The sequence below is a fragment of the Cervus canadensis genome, chromosome 4 (assembly GCF_019320065.1).
Source record: "Cervus canadensis isolate Bull #8, Minnesota chromosome 4, ASM1932006v1, whole genome shotgun sequence".
NCBI lineage: Eukaryota > Metazoa > Chordata > Mammalia > Artiodactyla > Cervidae > Cervus > Cervus canadensis.
This window is the reverse complement of record NC_057389.1, coordinates 3,038,952-3,063,261: the sequence shown is the minus strand read 5'-3', so window position 1 is coordinate 3,063,261 and position 24,310 is coordinate 3,038,952. Positions and strand designations below refer to the sequence as shown.

The 24,310-nt window shown below is 35.8% G+C and overlaps 1 protein-coding gene across 1 annotated transcript in view; it reads right to left on the bottom strand.

The window, feature by feature from the left end:
• PJA2 (praja ring finger ubiquitin ligase 2) overlaps positions 1 to 24,310 on the bottom strand; it is a 70,766-nt gene that overhangs the window by 15,520 nt on the left and 30,936 nt on the right. The window contains exons 5-7 of the mRNA XM_043464501.1: positions 17,533 to 17,718; positions 8,099 to 8,284; positions 3,025 to 3,136 (exon numbers count right to left, since the gene is read on the bottom strand). Coding sequence (XP_043320436.1) covers positions 3,025 to 3,136; positions 8,099 to 8,284; positions 17,533 to 17,718 — 484 coding nt within the window. The remainder of the gene's footprint in view (positions 1 to 3,024; positions 3,137 to 8,098; positions 8,285 to 17,532; positions 17,719 to 24,310) is intronic.

Below are 24,310 nucleotides of genomic sequence, written 5' to 3'. Positions count from 1 at the left end.
AGGAGGCTCTCAACAAGTTTTGGGGATTTTGGCAAATACCTCAGAAGAATTCAGTGACAATGCTATGATAAATTCCATCCATCCCTACCAACTGATTTATCTGAATAAGGTTTCTCAACCTTCATTCATAAAGATGAAAAGTAGAAATAAAGTTCATGCTGACTTATGTCTCATTCTATAAATAAGTAAAATTCACTCAATCAGGAAGGATAAAAAAAGCCTCCATGTCATTAAGAGATGCATTTCTAATGAAAGTTTACTTTATGTTTAAGTAATTATATCTAAAATTTGTATATAAGTTTGTTCTTGATCAGTAGATACCACAAACAACTTTAACTCAATCTACACCAGTTTTTTTTACATTTAAATTCCTGAAGATATTTTTACTGCAAACTGGTATAATAGGTTAAATAATATTACTTAGGTTTTATGCTAAAAGTCTTGAGATGTCACTGTCAAGGTGTACAAAGGAATACTTAAATTTTGGGGAGACTGAGTAAAAAGTTTTAATACCACTGTTTCAAACAGTTAAAAATCTTAAGTATTTTGCCCTATTTCTCACTCAAATCTGAGAAAGATATGAGGAAAATGTTCATTGCCAATATATTAACCAATAGCTACTATGCAAAAAGAAAGGTTAGTCTAGTGTTGGAAAAATAACAGAAATGAAAACAACCACTGCCAAAGAGAGATAGTGTTGCTAAGAAAACAAAAACAAAGTGCTCAGTTTGTCTTATTATTCACACTTGTTTTTCACTTATTTACAAAATGTTAGTGTTAAATCTAAAAGGAAAAATCCTAAATTATAAATTATTTCAGTTCATTTTTCAAAATGATTAAATAAGTATACGCTAGACTTAGACAAATAAAGATTTCTAGAGGCTGACAGGAAGAAGGAACTGTACTGGTTCTCTAGGAGTGAAACATGTCTCAGTCAAATCCAAATAAAATAAAGCTGAGCACTAAATCTGAAGACGCGGTTATGCTGTGAGGAAGGGAGACGCCGCTAACCTGAAACACAGATAGGTAAGAACGACTGAATGCGCACAGCCACGGGGGCCCCTGAGAGCAGAGGGCGGCAGTAGAGTCTAAGCTCCCTGGACGTGCGATGCTCTTTCCTGCCTCCTGTCTTTGCCGCGCGGCTAGTGCCTTTACTCAGCATGACCCTCATGACAAGCCTCTCTGGCTCTTCTTCCAAGATGCCAAACGTCACATTTCTCATCAATAACAAGTAATAAAGTTTTTAATTTTCAAAACTTCTTTCTAAAGATATTACCACATTGTAGGAGATCATAAACCACTAGCATAATGGGAAAAAAACTATCTAAGCACTGCAAAACCAGACTCTAATACTGATGTATTCCATGCGGTCACTTAAAATTTGTTTAACTCAAGAAGTCAGTAATCTTTAATCTTTATATATTCTATTTCTGATGCAAGTTATCACGCTGTGCCACTGTTTTCATGTCAGCATTTGGCAAGGCAAGTTATATAACCTGGGAAAAGTTCTAAGAATATATAATTCTGTCTCATGATGTTCTAACTTTTCTTCTAGTATATAGTATTTTTCCCCCCTCCAAGTTTTACTGCAATATAATTGATATACAGTACCATGTAAATTTGATGCATATAGCATGATGATTTGACATAGATTACATTATGAAACCATTATCCCAAGAAGTCTAGTCAACACCCATCATCTCAATAGATGAAAAATTAAAAGAAACAGAAAAAAATTATTTCCTTGTAATGAGAAATCATAAGATTTACCCTCTTAACAATTTTCACATATAATGTTAATACACAGCAGTGTTAACTATATTTACCATGTTGTACATCACACCTCCAGCAGTCATTCATCATGTAACTGGGAGTCTATGCTTCTGACTGCCTTCATCCAATTCCCTCTTCCCTGCAACCCCTTACCTCTAGTAACCACAAACCTCATCTCTTTTCCTGAGTTTGCTTGTTTTCAATATATAATTGACCTACAACAGTGTATTAGTTCATTAGTACACTACCAACATAGTGATTGGCTATTTTTATACATTTCAAAATGACCACCATCATACATAATATTTCTGCTATGATCACTTTGAGAAAAACAAACAATACAAAGAGTAACTAAGAGCAATGATCTCCATGGGAGATTACACACGCCTCAGTGGCACCAAAGCAGTACACGAGAGGTAACTTTTGTGTGTACACATGCATGTGGGCATGCCTATGTGTAGGTAAACAGGTCTGTCTCTTTCTGTTACCTACTTTACAAATCTAATCTCATGAGATTTCAAGATACCATTACAGTGTTCCTGAAAGTTCTCTCAGGAACTTTTTGTTCTTTTACTTTTGACTCATTCATGTTATTACTATTCTTCCACTGGAAATCACTATGGAGACTGATTAAAAGACTTCTTAACAATGACATTCACTGGGGCAATGCCAGTCCCCAAACATGAAAAAGCTTGGGCTTTGGATCACAGGCACATACAATTTTGAAGAAGCTATTCGTGTTTTGGTCAAACAAAGCAAAGAAGGCAAGACAAATAGGCACCAAATGTGCCATGTTTATGAACCTGTGTACGTGTGTGGGGATGAGGGGGAGTAAATTTTCCAACTGCATTAAGCAGCTAGATAGATTCAGAAGCCATACGAATCAAAAAAGGGAAATAATTTGAAATATATCTTTAGATATCTTTAATTTCATTTAACAAATATACTTGTGTGTACTTGTGTAAAAAATTTCAGATTCATAGACCTGTATAATTCAATAGAGGAAGTGTATTTCCTAAATGTAAACAAATACTGTATTCTGCAGTAGATACTGGAGAATACTGTAATTTTAGGCAAATGGGCAGGATGCCAAGTATAATTTATATACACACACTGAACCACCACTCGGTAATTGTTATTATATTGGCAAGAAAATTATTCACCTTTTCTTAAAAGCAGTTTAGAAAAATCTTTAATTTTTATCACTGTGCATCCCACCAACCACATATGGGTACCAGAGCACTAAAATACCTCCATAGCCTGGGCTAGGCGCTCTTCCAGCGCCATGTAAGTGAGGAACTGAGGATCCACATAAGAAATAGCTTCAGCAACTCCGAGTCCATCTGCGAAGCCATCAAACAAGCTGGGGGAAAAGAAGTACAACCGTGATTTGGGAAACCTTTATAGTGAAGACATAATTATATACTAGCATACTGACAAGCCAATAAACACACAAGCAGAAAACCTTAAGAAGAACCCAACAGAAAGTTAAATGCTAGGTGTAAGGAGTTAAGATACCATTCCCATCCCTAACAGGCTGCCACACTCACTGCACAAAGTTTTAAGAAAATTCTCTCCTGTTTCTAGTTCTAATTCTGGGAACTGTGTATGGCTGGGATAAAGGTAATACTTTTTCTCTACTAATTCTTTCCCATGTCTTCCCCCTTTAGTTTGGTTTCCAATTTAAATTTTGGTGAGAACATGATAAGAATTACTCCATCTATTTTAATTCTATCATTGTTCAAAGCCTTTTTCTTCTCTTACCTTGTACTGCTTAATCACTCTGGGCTTAAGAATACTTTATTTTCTCAAGTTTTTCTCATTAATTTATCTTTTATTTTTCTAAGGACTAGGGTTTCTCCCTTACTATTCAGTTTGAAAAAGATCTGAGCTCCTAACTGCTCACTTCTATTACTCTGAAGGGTTGTAAGCCACTTGAAGACAATATTATGTCTTAATCTGGTTCTCATCTTCTCCCCTCCACCTTTATATATACACAGATTCCTCCCTTTCCTCCAGTCTTGGAAATACTAAATACTCCAAGATTCAGAAAACATAAGATATCCTCAGTCATCTTTCTAAATCTTGTTCCGTTGGAATTCCATCCCTTCAATTATCCTTTCTGCAGATAATTCCTAAGCCTCTACCTAATTTCCAAACTCTCTCTTGAGTTCTTGACCTATATTTTTAGTTTTCTGTGGGGCACTTTACCTCAATGAACTCCTACTACCTCGAATTCAACATCTCCAAAACTGGGTTTATTTTGTCTAGTTAAAGACAAGCTTCTGTTGACCTCCGCATTCCTATCAGAAACTGAGTATCACAGTCAGTAACACCCAGTTACTTATGCTAGCTCAAAATAGTTATGATGTGCCTCTGTGCCTCCATTAAAATTACAAATCTACTGCCCAGAGCTCTAAATTATTTCTGTGAAGAATATATTAAAGCTTAGTAGTATCTAGAAATCAGCAGACATCATACGGTACAAAAGGAATGGGCATTTTCATACAATCACAGATTTTAGAATTAGAATTAAAACTTAAGATTACCGAATCCAACCTCCTTTGCAATATTAACTCCTTCATCTATCAGTGAGATACAGGGCAGAGAGGAAGAATGTTGGAGTCAGACAGATAGGAATTTAATGTCACAGTTAACTGAACTATTGTTAAACAGTATGAAATTTTTATTTGGTTGTTACTGTTTATCTATAAAACAAATTAAATGAGTAAATGCACACAGGTGCTGTGCACAGAGATGGCACCAGATGAGGCATTCAAGAAACAGCAGAACCACTTCCTCCATGCAGGAAACATACTGTTTTCTAAGCAGGTGCATGTGGAATAGGAGAACCCTCATTAGAAGTTTGAATTAAGTGCTCTAGTTCTGCCTGCTGAAGCAACACAAACTATGTCCACTTTCCTCTTTCAAGTGATGAGAGTCAACTATCCCCTAATAATTCTTTTCGTGTCTAAGCTAAACAAATCTAGACACTCAGAGCATAATTTGGTTGTAATCTGGTAACCGAGGAAATGATCAGCGAACATTAAACATTCCAGTATTGTTCACTTGGTAAACACCATGGTAATAACTGTCTCAGTAAGAACCACCAAGGACACTAGAACCAGTAGTTTGAGAGGAAACAGGTTATCTTCCCACCGGATGCTTATTTAATTATAAAGGTAAAAATGGCAACCATACAGTGATGAGATCTGAGAGACAGTACCTTCACCAAGTGATCAGAGTTAATATCATCCTGGGACAATCCAACACCACGTGCCTTCTGAAATGCACTGAAAACAGAACACTGCTTCTATGGTGTGCCTGCTAGCAATGTGTAACTCAAATCTAACTATGTCATCAGACAGAGAACAGAACACTGCTTCTATGGTATGCCTGCTAACATCGTACAACTCAAATCTAACTATGTCATCAGACAGAATTAACCTAAGAGTCATTCTACAAAATAAACAGCCTGCACTTTTAAAAATACCAAATTCATAAAAAAACAAAGACTGAGGAAATGTTTCAGATTAAAAGAAACTAAAGAAAACATGTTAACTAACATACCTTGGACTGCATCAGAAAAAAATTTCTCAAATGGCATTAGTGGGGCAATTATAGATATTTGAATAGTTCTGTAGATTAGAATAGTACTTGTATCAGTGTTGATTTTCTGATTTTTACAATTTTACTGTATTATATAAGAAAATGTTCCCGTTTTAATGAAATTCATTCTAGGTGATTTATAAGTAAAGAGGCAATCATGTTTGCAACTTACTAAATGCATCAGAAAAAAAATATAAGTAAAGCAAAGAATGGCAACATGAATGTGGTAAATGTTAATATTTACAGAATCTTAGTGAAAGGTATATGGGAATTTTCTGTACTGTTGTTTGCCATTTTTCTGTAACTCTGAAATAATTTCAAGAGTTTTAAAAATTCTACTCTTAAACCATGATTATAGCCATAAAGAATTAATTTCTCACAATCTAATTAGGTCAATTATTATGCCTCAACTTCTTATTAGGTTGATTATTAAAAAATAATAATTGCAACCCAATTTCTAACCAAGAGAAAGCTTAAATTGTTATCAAAGAATAAATAGATGGTACATTTGGGATGTGTCTAAATCTAAAATCTATGTTTTCTCCACATCAACTCCTGCCACACAAATCCATGAAATAGTCTCTGGTTATTTCTGTGAGTTAATGAAAACAAACAAACAAGCAAACTGTTGATAGAGGATTTTTTCTATTTTCCTTTAAGCATTTAAAATAAAAAACCAAAAGGCTTTAATTTTTTTTTTTCTATGCAGAGGCAAAACTGAAAAAAAAAAAAGCGTTGAATTTTGGAGTTACATAAGAATTGCTGCTGTTCACCATGGCTATTCCTTTAAGATGCCAAAATGACATGCTACTTTAATGTGAAAATCAAACCATATTTTTACCTTATCAATATTTAGCTACTACCACATAAATCAAACAGAATACCACCAAAGCAAATAATGAGGTGTTGCCATATTTAGACAAAATTCAGAACAATAACTTCAAAAATTTTGTCTTAAAAATCAATGCTAAATCATTTTCCATATTAAAAAAAAACCAAACTACTTTGAAGCTTCACAACTTGGGGAGCAATCAGTAATGTCTTTACAATCTTAACACAACAGCCATATCCAGAACAATCATCAGTGAATTAGAACCTTTCAAACTTAAGTTAAAATTCATTCAATAAAGACCTCAATCATTTCTTCAAATTTTTATGGGAAACCTTTTTTGAAGGTTATTTAGAAATATATATATCAAGATCTTAAAAAAAATATCATGTTAGTAATATCACCTCTTATTAACCTGTCCTAAGGAAACAACCTGATGTACAGACCACGTTTTACGGGTGACAAATTTACTGCACTATTCAACAAGGAAATCATCAAGTAAATGTTAGTGCCTCTGTAGGATGGAGCATTTATACAGTGTTTCTCCTATGAAACCGGTGTCTCCCAATATGCAGAGACGATGCTGAACAGACAACCCTGCTGAGCACTGTCAGAGATGGCTGTGCGTGATGTCATCAGGAAAGATGGCAGGACGAACAAGCTCAGTGACAGGGGAGTGGGCAGAATGAAGGAGGGACGAAACCAGGGGGTGCTCAAGGTCACGGACGAGGACTAGGTCAGGTCACTGACTCCATTACGCTTGGCGAGACAGGACACAGGCCTCAGAAGAGAGTCTTTAGGATGAGTTACAAGCTAACTGTGTGGCTGTGAGGAAGCCCCACTTCTGCTTCTGTAGCAGGGTCACTACGGTCTGCTCTGATTCTTCCCCTGGGGAGGGAGAAAGATCAGCAAGGAGAATCATGGAGACACCGAGTTTTGTGTCTGGAACAATTTAGAGAAGTACAAAGAAAAACATTCAGAAAGAGAAACTGAAGCCACAAAGAAGGCCCTAAAGATATATTGTCAGGGGTCTGAATGAGTTTTTCTTACCTTTATTTTTCTAAATTTTCTGTAATGGAATTTTAACTGGAAAAACAAGACAAATTCTTAAAAATCTATCTGTGCAAAGATGAAAATAAGGGTAGCATCAAGCCATAATTTTTTCCAGAAAAAGTAACAAAAACGGGGTAGCTGGAACAAACATTCTCTCTACATCTGAGTAATTATTTCAGAGGGCTCTGAACACTTGGGAAAAAAAAAAGCCTAAGTTTATAAACCAAAACAGATAAATTCTGAGCATTCATTCTATCACAAACAGTTACAATTCTATAATCCATTTAATGTGTATGTTACTTTTATTTGAAGCTCACTATTCTTTGCAGCATGAAGTAAATTTAATTCATTCAACATCTCTGGGAAGGTACAATTGTATTTTCCGTATTTTGCAAATACAGAAGGAAAACTACAGTCTTGATTCTGATTCAATCACAGGTTTTGAAATTCTTCAAGTAGTATTCATCATGGACTTTTATTTTTTACAGGATTATATCAAGTGCTATATTAAGGGGATCAGGACACACAAATATATATTTGTCATAAAAAATTTTTAACACCAAATTTAAAAGTCATAAACCTGAAACAAGTATGTAAATAACTAGGATGTAAGGCAAGCATCCGTAGAGTTAATGGTCAAAGAAGGAATAGGTCAATGACTAGAGTTCCTGTAGGAAGCAGTGTCTGAAGTGAGCTTGGAAGGAGAGGAAGACTGACAGATGAGAAAAATGGAAATATTTCTTAGGTGTCAGAGATCCAGTTCTCATAATTTAGACTCGTGAACAAATTCTACTCAGTGATCAGTGAGCATGGTAAGCACACTGTGCTACATACCTCCAGTCCACATCCAAGTCTTCACTCACACTGGAGTCATCCTCAAGGTTATTGTTACCATCCAACATGAAAGCTTCTGGCTGTGCAAATTCGTTAGCGGGCTCATTCCCTTCATCACTGCTGCTTTCATTGACTTCATTGTACTGTAACCAAGGAATTTCTCCCTCTTCCAAGGATGTTTGTTCCCTAATACAAACATTTTCATGGAAGAAAAAGTATTATTATTTTAAAATACATCATAAATTTTTTCTCTAAAGAGCTCTCTTTAGTGCAAGTAGATACTTTATTTGAATTCTAAATTCTTGGTACTTACATGATTCTAAAAAATCTGCCTTCTTTAGATGTAAAATTATTTTAAAGGGAAGCAAATTTGTTATTGGGTCATATGTATAAAGAAATAGCTCCTAATTACCTAAGAATATTTTTATTTGATACATATTATCTATACTCTATTTTCTTTTTGCAGGAGAAAATTAAGAAAAACTCACCCTAGGTAATCTGAATCATTAGGTCCCAATCTTGAGTAGTTTCCCTCAGTTACAATAACCGCCGCCCCGCGCCCCGCCCGCCCCCCCCCATTACTCTCCTGCTGTTCTCTCTCCCCCTGGAGCATGTGGAGATCAGCCCACCTTGCAGACACTCCCTCCACCTCTGAAATGCACTTTCACCAGATTTACACACTGCCACTTCCCTGCCTGGTTCTCAGATCAGAGGAAATGTCACTTCTTTAAGGGAAGCCTGTCTTGACCACTCATTTTAAGCAGCTCACCAGTCACTGCTGATATAGCATTCTGCTTATTTTCCTTATAGACCTTCCTTTTACTTATCATTTTCATGTTTACTGCTACTCATTCTTCCACTAGAAAATAAGCTAACAGAAACAGGGATAGACAAATCAATGACACAGATAAAGAAAATAAGAACAATGAAAGTATTTCAAAACAACAGGGGAAAAGACCACTTGATAAATGACACTGAGATAACTGGGTATCCACATGGGGGGAAGAAGGGACATTACATTTTGATGTCATTATTTAGCCTTAAATAAATTCCAGATCTGTTTTATAAAAATGCATGTCTGCCTTCAATACCTCTAGAAAATCAAGTACTAGAAGGACCACAAGAGAAATTTTCACAAAAATCTGTGTTGTTCTAAACATGATACAAAATTTTGAAGCCAAAGATAAATTGATTGCTAAACTTCACAACATACACAATAAAGAAAATGCTCATGGAAAAGTCAAAATACCAAAAACTTGGACACGAAGACCAAACTGAGAAAAATTAATAATTATAGTACATAAGAAAAAATGGCATTTCAAGGCTGCAAACACTGAACAAAAGCTACTTTCAAATTTACAAATAAGACAATTATACTAGTAGAATTTTCTTACTCATCTTATTTGACAAAAAAATATACCTTTTAGTATACCAAAAGGAGGTTAAATAAGATAGTCTCAGCAAAGTTTCATTTTAGTTTGGGTTTAAGATGAGAAATAATGTTATACAACAATTTATGTATCTCAACTTGAAGAACAGCTAATTAAAACTCTATTCATTCTAATGTGTAAATTTAACTTTAGGAATAAAAACATTTATGAAAGAGATGTAGACAATGCCCACATACAAGAATCAACCCATTTTCAATACAAAGAAACTATCTCTTTCTACACCTAAATCCATAAATGTTTAATTTTTGCTCAAGTACACATCAGAATAACATGTTTATACGATTTAGTCTAATAAAATGAGAGAAATGAGCATACCAAAATATGCTTATTTTGTTAAATTTTTAATGTCTAATACATAAAGACAGTAGACGCTTTCTCTTTTTTTTTTTAGTAGATGCTTTCTTGTGCATAATTTAGTTCCAGTAAAATTAAGCCTCAAACAATTTTAAAGTACAAATCAACCTAAAAGTCCTGCGCAGCAGTTCCTCTTCACAGCTCTCTGAGGCTACCTGGCAGTGTCCTCTAACTCTCCTGGGACTCACTTGCCTCCTCCTAGACTGGCAACTTCTCAAGGGCATAAAACGCTGTCTCTCCTCATTACCCTGGAGCAGGGCAAGGCAACCCACCGCAGTGTTCCTGCCTGGGGAACCCCATGGACAGGGGAACCTGGTGGACTTGTGTCCATGGGGTCCCAGAGTCAGACACGCCTGAGCCCAGTGCACTCATTAGAGCCTCACTCCCTGTAACATGTGCTTGACACTTAATAGGTTCTCTCTGTGTTGCAAATATAATAATAAACCCTTGAAAATCTTTTAAAAGTCAAATAATTTAGAGATTAAGCCTAGAATAGTCCTTGGAAATGTCTGTTATTTCAATGTACACCTACAAGAAATACATTTTTTAAAATTACACAGCTATCAAAATGACTGTTATGCTGTAATTCAGATATCTAACATAAAACTCAAATACATGGTTGAAAATTATTCAGTGTAAGAAATATTAATTTATGAGTTTTTTAAATTCAAAGAAGGAAAGTAAAATAAGAAATTATTCTGAATCTAAACGATAATGTCATTAATACTCTTTCAACTATATAAATAATCCTTGGCTACATATTTTGCTTAAACATTTGTTTCTGTCTATCACAACTCATGATAACACAGTTGCAGAAACAGAAAATAAGTGTGATGTGGCACATGCTCTCACAGTGTTACATAAAGTTCATTCATCATTCACCACAAAACTGATCAGGCTAGAAGAGCGGCACTGTGGTTGGACCAGAGTTGGCCTGATAGTATAACAAAAGGAATTTTGATCTTAAAAAAAAAATTTTTTTTGAACAGGACAACAGAAGTACCCAGGACCACCTGTTACCTCCCCACTACTGAACAACAGGGTCAGACGTACCCAGGACCACCTGTTGCCTCCCGACGAGCTACAATGGAGGAGTCTCTCTCTGATCCTAGAGGCCGTCTTCCTGAGCTCTGGATCATCTTCTCAAGAACCTCACTTACCTTCGCTCTAATTATCAGTCAGTTACTTTCTCCTTGAACATTCTATAAGCAAACAATCATGTTTCTAGGTTTTTAGGGGTGAGGACAGCCCTTTTCTAGGTCCAAAATCCACTTGGAATCTCTTCCCTTTTGTAAAGAACTGGGTATCTCCGTTTTCTCATCTTCAATTCCCTTTATTTTTTAATTTCTTTCTTTTCCCCAATGCAAAATATATACAACCTATTTTAGTTACACAGTATATTATACTGAACAATCACAGACCAATCGCCCAAGCCAGGAACTAGACTATCACCACTAAGATACACCTCGTGTTCTACACTTTTTCTACCCCCTTGGCCTGACGCTCCAGAGCAAAGCACCATCATGGTGATGCTGTGTTCATTCCACTGCTTTGTGAAAGATGTTTTCTATACTTAAACAAGATATTTACTACTGCCTGTTTTTAAACTTTATGAAATAGGTATGATACACATTTTCCCAGGAATGGTTATTCTTACTCAGCATTCTATCTTTAAGATTCATCCATGTTTCTGTATGTAACTTCATTCATTACCACTGCTGTGTAATACTCTATGCATGTATACATTAACTTTGCTTATTAATTAGTACTTGGGTAATATCCACCTCAACAAGCAGCGTGTAAGAACTGATTCACATCCTCCAAAACACCTGACACTGCTAATACAACACGTGATTAAAAGAAGACACCTCCTTGTGATCCTTTTGTTGTTGTTGTTTTTATTTTTTGGCTGCACCACATAGCATGTGGGATCTTAGTTCCCCAACCAGGGATTGAACCTGCACTCCCTGCATTAGAAGCACAGAGTCCTAACTACTACACCACCAGGAGGGGCCCTCCTTGTGTTCTTAATGTACACTCCCTGATTACTAATGATCTAAGCATCTTTTGATATTTTTATTCACTGTTAATATTTCCTCTTCAATGAATTACCTGCTCAAGGTTTTGATCATTTCACAACCAGACAAAGTTTGCTTACAAATCTCTAGCTCACTATGCTCTCTGCACGTTAAGACTTCATACTGTAAGTCAGTCTCCTAATTTGGTTCTCTTCTTTCTATCTCTGTTATCTTTTATTACTCTCCCATCCTGCCATGCCAACACTTCCTCCTCAATGGCCACAGAAACGGTACACTTGTCTTACTCCTGATCTCAAGGGGGGAAGTTTTTTTAATGTTTCTTTATTGAAAATTATTTCTATTTTTTTAGATAGGTTTTATGAGGGCAAGGAAATTCTGTTCTGATTTTAGTTTCTGAACTTTTATCATGATGAGATGCTGAACATTACAAGTGATTTTTTTTTCCCCCACAGAAAAAAAAATCTACAGAATTTGTCATTTGAATTTTCTCCTGTATTTTGCTAATGTGGTGGTAACATTTATAGGTATTCTAGATAAAACTACTTATACATACCTGGAATAAACTCAAATTGGTAACTGAGTTTTATCTGTTAAAAAAATACACTTAACAAATTCAGATTTCCAATAATTCTGTTGAAGAGTTTGATGCATACTTTAATGAATTAAAGTATAAGCTTATAATTTTCTTAACATACTCTTTTGGTACTAGGGTTATACTGGCCTTATTTGAATGACTTGGAGAAATAGTTGTTTTCTCACTCTCTTGAAGAGTAGTGTGATATGACCTTTGAAAGTTTGGAGAGAATTTAAGAGAATTCAGCTCTAAAACCATTTGGCTCAGTTGTTTTCTCCATGGAAAGATTATAAACCACTGATTACGTATCTGTAATGGTTATCATATTATTTAGGGTAGTGAGTGTTGATGAATTCCATTTTTCTAGGAATTTGTCAACTTCTAAGTTTTCAAATGTACTGATTCTAAGATCAGTGTTCTTCTTGGTCCATACGACCTTCACTGGTTTTGCAGCTCTGTCCCCTTCCCACATCACTCACCTGTGTCATCTTTATTTTCCTGTTCACTATTAAGTGGAATGTCTTCTTGTTCTTATTTTTTCAGAGTATCACCTTTTGGCTTCTTTGATTCTCTCTACTGTTATTGTTTTCTAATTTTATTGACTTTTGTTCTTATCTTCTCTAACTCTGATTCTTATCTCCTTACCTTAGTTTATTTATTCTAACATTCCTTTTCTATTTTTTAAGTTAAATGCATAGCTACTCCATCTTCAGCTTGTTTTTTTTCTAACATAAGTATTTATAAAGATAAATTTACCTGTAAATATCAATTTCACTATAATCCCACAGTTTTTGACTGGTGGTATTTTCATTATCATTGAGTTGTATGCTTTTTAAACTTCTAGTATGATTTCTTCTTTGTCCTACTGTTTTTTTAGAAGCATGGATACTTTCAAATGCAAAGGGGGTTTTATATATATATATATATATACACATATACACACACACACACACACACACACATGTATGTATTATTTATTTATAAAATTAATTGCATTATGGTCAGAGAAAATGGTCTACAGGATATTGATTCTTTGAAATGTGTTAATCTGTGCTTTGCAGTCTATAGTACACATTCACTTTTTGTGTTTTTGTATTCCACAGCATGCAGTGTTCATTAAATCATGTTTAAATGAGTTGCTCAAATCTGCAATTAATTTTTTGTATCCATAAATTAGAAATTCAGAAAGGTATTTAAAATTTTTCTAATGTGACAGAAAATCTGTCAATATTCTCTAGTTTGATTAAATTTTGATTTATATATTTTGAGTCTATTTTATTAGGTACATTCAAGTTTAAAACTGCTACATTTTACTGGAAAATTGGACTTATTATGTAGTTACCTTCACCCTCCCCAACAGTGCTTTTCTGTCTTTAAGTCTACTTTGCTAATGCTAGTATGATTAGTGCATTTTCTTTTAGTTAGTATTTCCCTGAAATACCATTTTCTGTCCTTTAACTTTCAATCTTTTTGTATGCTAATGATTTAAGTGTGGGTTTTGTAAACAACATTTAACTTAAAAAAGCTAACTGATTTGAAGCTTTATCTTTCACAAGCAGAGAGAAAACAGTTTATGTTTATTACAGAACTTTTTCTTATGTGCTGCTTTTTTTAATCCCTATTTTTCTTCCATGTTTTAATGCTTTTTCTCCCTTTCTTTACTGTTATTTGGATTGACTTTAAATGTTAGTTTTTCATGTCTCAAGTTTCTTTTTTCCTTGTCTACAGGTTTCTAACATATATACTCCGTATTTATTCTTATAATGGCTACCCTTAAAATTTTACCATACAAATTTAGCTTATGTCAAAAGCTAACTTTCAGACTTCTCTCAAACCACACTCTTCAACTCTGATTTTTCCCTAAAACTGAAATACTCCTGCTGTAGAGCGTATTAGTTCTGCCCTTCTCACCAACCGACTTCTATTTTTTTAAATCAAATTTCTGGATCTTTTATTGCAGGATACTGATGCAAGCACTAGATGACTTCCAAATGTGTTTCTGTTTGTACTCCTGTATCTGTACATCTAACTACAATTCAGGACACTTCCCTTAAAGTTATAAGCTAAATATTCACGTGCCTCCTGCCATCTACAATGCATGTCTGCTGCCGCTAAGTCACTTCAGTCGTGTCCGACTCTGTGCGACCCCACAGACGGCAGCCCACCAGGCTCCCCCGTCCCTGGGACTCTCCAGGCAAGAACACTGAGTGGGTTGCCATTTCCTTCTCCAGTGCATGAAAGTGAAAAGTGAAAGTGAAGTTGCTCAGTCGTGTCTGACTCTTCGCGACCCTATGGACTGCAGCCCACCAGGTTCCTCCGTCCATGGGATTGTCCAGGCAAGAGTACTGGAGTGGGGTGCCATTGCCTTCTCCACAATGCATGTCTAACGCACTTAGAATTCTGGAAAGGAGTTCCTACTTCCCAATTCTCTCCCCAGGCTTCCTCATCTTAGTCAATGACATGAATGTCCACCTAATGCACAAAGAGAATACACAGTCATAACTGACTGGTTTCTCCCTCATCTCACACCCAATTCATTTTAATATTTATAACTCAAAAAGAGTCCCAAACTTGTTTACCTTTTAAAATTCTCACTACCAGATACCCCCTCACAGCCTAACTCACTCTTATCTTCTTTTTTACTTTAGTCCCTTTCCAATTCAATCTCTACGAAGCTGTTTGATCTTTTAAAAATGTGTTAAATCAGTTAATTCTCCACACTTAAAATCTCATTGCTCTCTGAATAATTCCAGCTGCTGTATGTTCTTCAGAGTCTGGTTCCTGGCCACTTCCTCTCATATTACTCTTTTTCACTCATCTGCTTCAGCCCCACTACTTTCTGACATGCCAAGCCCTTTCCTTTTCACCGTACCTCTGCTCTCCTCTCTCCTACTGCCTAGAAAGCTCTCCCTCAACTAATTGCTATTTCTCATCTTTTAGAACTCAGTTCAAAAGTCAATTCCTAAGAGAAGTCCTCCCTGACTACTCTAATTAATGTAAGCACCTATCGACTGCTTTATTACATCTGCGTTTTACTCCCTTCACCGTTATCAGTTTGCAATTTACAATTATTTCTATCTTACCTGCTGCTCCCACCACCACATAAACTTCATGAAGGAACTTTGTCTTGTTCACTGATACAATCCCAGGATCCAGTACAACGCTTGGCATGTACTGCATGCTCAGTAAATGTTTGTTGCATGATAGTTACATACGAAAAATTACATATGAAATTCTTCACGAATTACATACAAAAAATTTAATACTTAGTAAACTAACTAATTGAAGGCAGGAGGAGAAGGGGACGACAGAGGGTGAGATGGTTGGATGGCATCACCAACTCAATGGAGTAAGCACCAGGAGTTGGTGATGGACAGGGAGGCCTGGCGTGCTGTAGTCCATGGGGTCGCAGAGTCAGACACGACTGAGCGACTGAACTGAACTGAAACTAATAATAATTAAAGATGATCAAACAGAAAGTTAGGAAGAGGGAAAAAAACGCCACCTCAATCTACCACTATCAAAACCAATTGTTTGTAAATTCCTTTCTTTACAAATTTTCTAATGTTTTTTTATTTCCAGATTTTCATATAGAATTAATCTCAAGCTGGAAATTTATATTTTTTGAGAAGTAAAAATTTGATGTCTGTACAAGTTGAAATAGTTTTTTCCTAAGAAAATATATTTACCAAAATAGATTTCACAGACTAAATTAGAACCAACCAATCATCATCATGAAGAAATTTTAATTATCAAAGAAATACTCCCTCAAAACAAAATACCGAGCCTGAAAGGTTTCACAAACAAATACTAACAGCCTTTAAAGAAATAAGAAGCTATTTAAACACCAAAAGATACAATGTATATAAATATATTTATATACTCTTTTAGCAAAGTTGAGTATCAAACTTATCAAGACCAAAAAAAACCACCACAAATAGGGAAAATTCACACAGCTCTGAATATAAAAATACTACATAAAATGCCAGCAAAAAGAATCTAGCAGCTCATTAAAACAACAATAAACCATGACTATGTGATCATGCTGGGTTAATTATAAGAAGAAGTAAGGGTAGTTGAATATTAGGAAATCGAGTAACAGAATAACTGCTCACGATTACTAGGCCAAAAGTAAAAAATCATTATGTCATTTCCATTGGTGCTAACAAGACTTTAAAATTCAACAAATGTTCTTACCAGAAACCTATAAAATATAAAATGGGGAAATTTTCTTTAATGTGATTTAAAACAAAAAAAATTCTTTGTGTATGAGTGTATATGTATGAAATCAACCTAAACACCAGAGTCTCTCTTACCCGGGAAATACTAGCAGAGCAAGAGCTGGTAAACTATGGCCCACAGCTTATTTCCAGCCTGCACCTGTTTTTATAAAACAATTTTACTGGAAGACAGCTACACCCATTCATTTACGTATTACCTGTGGCTACTTTTACACTGCAACAACAGAACTGAGTAGCTCCAATAGAGACTGGCACACAAAGCTGAAAAGACTCACTATCCAGCCCGCCACAGCATAAACCTGACAAGCTCTGTACTAGAGCATTCCCGTTAAAGTGAGGAAAACACAAAGAGATTTAACATCAAGCCACTAATTGGACATACCACCCAACGCAATCAGACAGCAACAGTAAACTTCACTGTTTACAGCTGCCTGCGTTCCCAAGAACGGCTGTCCCTTCTGCCTTGTCACTATCTCCACTGAAGGGCAACGGCAGCTCTGATTCCCTCCTACCTGACTTAACCAAAATGATCGTTTAAGTGTCCATGGTTTCTCTAATTAAAGCAAAATGGAAACTGTATTTCAACTGACGGCACTGTAATTACCAGTATTTTCAAGTTAATTGTTCTTTGGAAAATAACCAAGGGCTTAACAGAATTCAGCAGGACCTAGTGGTCCTACACAGGGCTTGTAAACGTGACCAGCAGCACAGCAGCCCTTGAAGGTGACGCGCAGCGCCCCACAGCGCGCGGTCACAGGCCGCGCGGCCAGCGTACCCTTCCTGGAGAGACAGCTCCGGGTTCTCCTCTTCCGGGCCGCTGCTGTCACTGCGGAGCTCAGGCTCGTTCTCCTCTTTTCCGGGCAGAGTCTCCCAGCTCTCGTCGCTCGAGGACTGATCTTTCTCTGTACCAGAAAATCGATGCGGCAGAGAGGCAGACCATTCTCCATCACTGCATTCTGAACTGCAAATTCAGAACAGAAAAAACTGTCATGACAAGTGTATTTGCCATTTGCAGTGTTAACCAGGCATTAAGGTAGAGAATGGACTACTAATGCTCTACATGTTTCATCAGGAGCTGGTTCAATTTTAGCACATTTTAAAATAAATACAGAGACAAATATTCAGCAGAATGTAACATTTTCAAATGAATATATTATATGGAAAGTTATGAAATTATCAATTTATTATTTTCTTCATTAAAGTAACTAATTCCATGGTGTTTACACATAGATTCTTTATATTTTAGACATATTCTAAACAAAATTCTAAGTAATGTATTCAGTAATCACAATTTAAATGCTATCTGGAATATATAATAAGTGTTATTACTCACCCGACCTATCCACAACTTTCTCATTACCTACTGACAACTGATATCACATCCTCTATGAAGAAATTTTCACTATTACCATGTTTAAAAAGCTTACCTATTTTTTTCTCTTCCTTTTACAAAAAACACTTTGCAGTGGAGAGACATTCAAATTCATACAAAAGAGCACTGACAAATCTTTACTGAAGTCCTTTCATAGGACTATGAACACAAAATAAATCTCAACAGAATATTTAGATAAGGAATGAAATAAGTGATAAAAGGGTTAACGAAAAAATTTCAGAAAAATTACTTTAAGTTATATGTATTTAAGTGGTTAATTTGGTTACATTCAACAACTTGCAAAGCATTAGTCATCTTATATTTGCTGTTGTTTAGTGACTAAGTCATGTCCAACTCTTTCGCAACCCCATGGACGTGGCCTGCCAGGCCCCTCTGTCCATGGGCTTTCCCAGGAAAGAATACTGGAGCGAGCTGCCATTGCCTTCTCCAGGGGATCTCTCTGACCCACGGGTTGGAACCTGTGTCTCCTGTACTGGTAGGTGGGTTCTTTACCACCAAGCCCCCAGGGAAGCCACATCTTATATCACCAAAAGCTACAATATTACTTAACAGTGTTGAATATAAATCATAAATGTTCTTTCCAGTCACATCAATCATTCTGCTCAAGAATTCCCTTAAAGATTACCTTTTGCATTGACTTTTAAGAAAACAAAAAAATAACAAACTTTATGTTTTTGAAAGGAAGTGGTAATTGGTACTGTCTTCTTCTATAGGCAGATGAACCCAAGAGATCAAGATGCAGTTAACAAAGAACAGCACTAATCTGAGCTCTGAGAAGGTAACAGAAGTAAAGAAATAAAATCAACTTCCAATTTTCAGAAGACAATGCGCAGCAGGACACAAACATCTTGGAGAAGGAACAGAACAAAGCCCTGGCACAGCAAGCAACAGGTGTGCCCTCACTGGGCATGAGCCAAAACTGCTTCTGTCTGTAAAATCTCTGTGATCCGAAGAATCATCTAAGATCAAGTAAATCATTTTCAGACTTGTATCAATGTCAAAATCTCACAAAAGAAATAGTTTTAAAGGAGCTTACAGAACTAACTTTCCTTGACCATGAAGCTTCTCAAATTTATAGCTAAATTACCAACTCCAATTTTGGTATGTCTTTAAGAAGCAGGCTAAGATTTCTACATTAGTTTGTGGCAATTTTTAACACACTTGCTTAAAAGTAAACTTCATTATTAAACATTTCTCTCAGAGTAAGGTCCTGTCCAGAAAGATAACATATGAAATTTCTGAACTTTTATAAATTAATGAAATAACTGATGGAATACCTCCAAATGTCAATATAAATAAGACGCTTATGTTGAGGACTGACAAACTATGCATCTTGTTAGCCAAATCTGGCCATGCTGCCTGTTTTAAAAAATAATGGCATGTGAGCCACATATGGTTTTTATATTTGATTTTGCCATAGTCAGCAAAACCTAAAATATCTAATATCTGACCCTTCAAGAAAGTTCGTAGACAGCTGGCCTACATCACTGCTACTCATTGTGTATTAACATTCACCTCTAAGTAGGTAACTTTTAAACATATATCCCCAGCCCTGACCACCATACTAAGGACCACCAATAAGGAATGAAATAAGTGATAAAAGGGTTAACAAAAAAATTTCAGAAAAATTACTTTCTTAACTTTCATAACCACTAACTGCCCATCAAATATTTTTTAGATTTTCACATTCCTTTTAAAAATTATATATTTTTAACAAAATTCATCTGCTATTTAAGTTCCTTTCTTGATTTTCTATCTGCTAATGGTATTATCCTGCTCTTAAGCTGGATAGATCTCTGACTCTTCACAAACTCCCCACAAGTCCTCTCTTACTTCCCATTTTTTCTGTTCAATGGCTCTTATATCCTAGTGCCCTTTTCTCCATTTCCCCTAAAAAACTCTGGCTCAAGTGTTTTCTCCAAACCTAGACTTAAGACAATCAATTATTAACTGGTGTTCTTAAATTTAATCCCAACTCCCTCAACTCAATTAAAAAACATATTCTGAATATTCCGATTACTTCAATTTATATCAAACAGTACATTTATAATGTTACTCCAAAAATATATTTTATAATAAAACACTATAAATAATAAATTTATATTAAAACAATATAGGAACTTCAACAGTTCCTCTCCACTAAGGCTCTATTTCACACAGGTAAGCCATCTGCATACAGCCCTCACAATTCTTGCTACAGCTGTCCATTAACATTGTGCCTTAAGGTAATGAAGCTGAGAACACAGGTTCTGGAGTAAGTTGGCCTGGATTTGAATTCACCAGTTATTAGCTGTGGAAAAATTATTTAATGTCTTTGTGCCTTCACTGCATCACCTATCAGAAGAATATAATAATAGTATCCACCATCACACTGAGTTTTTGTTTTTGTTCATTTATTAGTTGGAGGCTAATTACTTAAACCACTATTGTAGTGGTTTTTGCCATACATTGACCTGAATCAGCCATGGATTTACATGTGTTCCCCAACCCCCCTCCCACCTCCCTCCCCATCCCATCTCTCTGGGTCTTCCCAGTGCACCAGCCCTGAGCACTTGTCTCATGCATCAAACCTGGGCTGGTGATCTGTTTCACACTTGATAATATACATGTTTTGATGCTGTTCTCTCAGATCATCCCACCCTCGCCTTCTCCCACAGAGTCCAAAAGTCTGTTCTATACATCTGTGTCTCTTTTTCTGTCTTGCATATAGGGTTATCATTACCATCTTTCTAAATTCCATATATATGCGTTAGCATACTGTATTGGTGTTTATCTTTCTGGCTTACTTCACTCTGTAAAATGAGCTCCAGTTTCATCCATCTCATTAGAACTGATTCAAATGAATTCTTTTTAACGGCTGAGTAATATTCCATGGTGTATATGTACCACAGCTTCCTTATACATTCGTCTGCTGATGGGCATCTAGGTTGCTTCCATGTCCTGGCTATTATAAGCAGTGCTGCGATGAACATTGGGGTGCATGTGTCTCTTTCAGATCTGGTTTCCTTGGTGTGTATGCCCAAGAGTGGTATTGCTGGGTCATATGGCAGTTCTATTTCCAGTTTTTTTAAGAAATCTCCACACTGTTCTCCATAGTGGCTGTATTAGTTTGCATTCCCACCAACAGCGTAAGAGGGTTCCCTTTTCTCCACACGGGTTAATATATAGAAAATATTCTAACAGGGCCTGGTAAATAGTAAGTCATCAGCAACTATTAACAAATCATTTTTTTAAACAATATTTTTTTGTGTTACCTAAATATATTTATCTCCTAAGCAATATTCGTAAAGTTCCAAATTTGATGTGCCAGCCATATTTTTTTTCTGATTCACATCAAAATAAATATATAATGATAAAAATTAAGAAAACTTGTCTTTGTGCCATTCAGTGTATTTTAACCACTCGAAAAAATACTAGTGTATAGAAAAAAAAAGTTTTAACCTCGAATGGCACTGATGATTTACTACAATCTGATCCCAGTTATGAGTACATTCTCACATCCAACACTTTCCTTCTAATATGCTCTATTCCAAATAATGTCCCTCAAATATGAATTTTCATCACAATTATTGCTCCCACCACCACAAATGTTTTCACAATCACCTCACCTTCTTTTTTCATTTCAGGGCCAGATCATTCCTTCAAGACCTTCCCCTACAACACGGTTTCTTTTGTTTTTCAACTAATTCACAGACTAGCCTTCTTATTCATTCAATCTGAACCACCAAAGTGTAGCTGCTTCTTTAGCACTACATTTAAAGGTATTTTTCATATGTGCAAAAATCACAGTTCCTTTTATTAGAAAAGCATCCAAGGAGATTTGCTTGTATTGTGAAGTATCTGTAAGCTCTTACTAAGAGCTAAGACAGTATTATCGAATGATTTTAAATAGTGAATTTTCAGTGATATCAGTTTATTTAAAAAGGACCAACAATTATCTTTAGCATATATTCTCCAGAATTTAATACACATGGATGATATAAATGGTAGAAAGTAATATATCAATAATTTCCTATTAATATTTCATTCTGAACATTATTATCTATGACAAATTTCCCAATTTAATGTCTATTACTAATTTGTAGCTCTAAAAATCCAAACTGTTTCAGAGGGCTAGTCAAAAGAAATTTAACTATGATTAAGATTTTTTACTATGAAAAGCAAAAAACCTACCATAAATTATTTCTTTACTGAAGAAAGAAGATATCATATTTAACATCAGGTGAAGTTCCATCTGTGATATATGACAGCCTTTTGCACCCTGACGGTGGAATACTGGAATGGCAAGACCAAGTTTTGAAGTCTGACAGAGTTAGCTTAGGGTCTGCTCAGCACTTATAGTACAAGCATGGACAATGCATGGACTTCCCTGAGTTCACTTTTCCTCATCTGTAAAATGAGGACATTAATGTTTACCTTTCAAGTCTACAGTGATGTTTAAATGAATAGCAGATAAAATATTTTGCACAATTTTCAGAAAATGGCAAACATTTAATAAAAGTGGTAGTTACTTCTTTCACTGTATAACCTAACTGCTTAGAAATTTCAATAGGATTTCCTGCCAGCACACCACCATTTTCCTCCTTTCTCTATCAAAGAAAATCTATTCAGTATCTTCTGGTTTGTCTTGCTGAATAGACAAACTGACAGTGTTATCAGTCTCCTGGCCACCTGACAGCTTTATACCAGAGGTCAGCAAATTATGCTCTGGTGCGTAAGCAAAACCTGGCCACCCGTCTGTTTTTCAGTGGCCTGGAAGCTAAGGGTGTTTTCTGCATTTTAAAATGCTCATATTAAGTATTCACATAATAGCCTCAATTTTGCCTTTTGGTCCACAGAGCTTAAAATATTTACTATCTGGTTATCTTAAAAAAAAAAAAAAAGTTTGCAGACCCCAAAGAAGACATAGTAAAGAAGTATCCAACATAGATCAGTAGAAGAGAAACTGTGGAGCAGAAAAGTGTGAGCAAACAGCTCAATGGCAGCACTGAAGTCAGAGAAGATGGGTAGAGTAAAAAATCAATTAGCTATGGAAACTAGAGAATATAGAAATAATAAAGGGAATTAAGATTCTGAGGCATTTAATAAGAGTGGATAGTGAAATAAAAGCAGCAGTGGATATGAAACACTTACTCTGAAAACTCAGCAGTGGAAAACATAAACAGGCAAGTAATTAAAAGAGAAAGCAAGATCAATGAATGTTGCCCCCAGGATTTAGAAAAATCGAAGGAACATAGGGATAAAGACAATAAATAAGGAAGGTATCAGACACAAATACTAAAGAAAAAAATTTCGGAAGAAATTTAAAACAGGAACCAATACCAACGTATTATGTTAGTATGCTAGTATGTAGTCTTATTAAGGAGAGGAAAACAAGATGGATCACATTCTGCTATTTCAGTATCTCCAGGAAAGCAGAGACATAAGTGTATCGACTGAGTGACATGATGATAAAGAACTAAAAGAAAAAAGATCTTAAAATAATTTTTCAAGAACAAGCAACAGAACCAAATAGGACACAAATTAATCTTGGACTAGTGAGGACTCATTTGTTCTTGATTATAAAAGCACATGAGTTAAACAGTTTAAATTCCTCAAAGTAAAAACTAAAATACCACTGTGAGTTTCACATGGTCTTTCACTAGTACTGCTTCCATTAGCATTTAGAACTATATTCAAAAGCAGAAAACTGTAACCTACTCAAATACTATGCTCTTTAAAGATTTAACTGTGAACCAAGAAACATTTTTCATATAAATAAAATTAAATGTGGTTTCTGTTGCTGTTCATTGTTCAGGTGCTCAGTCGTGTCAGACTCTTTGCCACCCCATGAGTCGACTGCAGCCTGCCAGGCTTCCCTGTCCTTCACTACCTGCCCGAGTTTCCTCAAACTCATGTCTATTGTTGATGATGCCATCCAACCACCTCAGCCTGTTGCCCCCTTCTCCTCCTGCCTTCAATCTTTCCCAGCATCATGGTCTCTTCCAATGAGTCAGTTCTTTGCATCAGGTGGCCAAAGTGCTGGAGCTTCAGTTTCAGCATCAGTCCTTACAATGGGTATTTAGGGTTGATTTCCTTTAGGATTGACTGGCTGGATTTCCCTGCAGTCCAAGGGACTCTCAAGAGTCTTCTCCAGCACCACAATTCGAAAGCATCAATT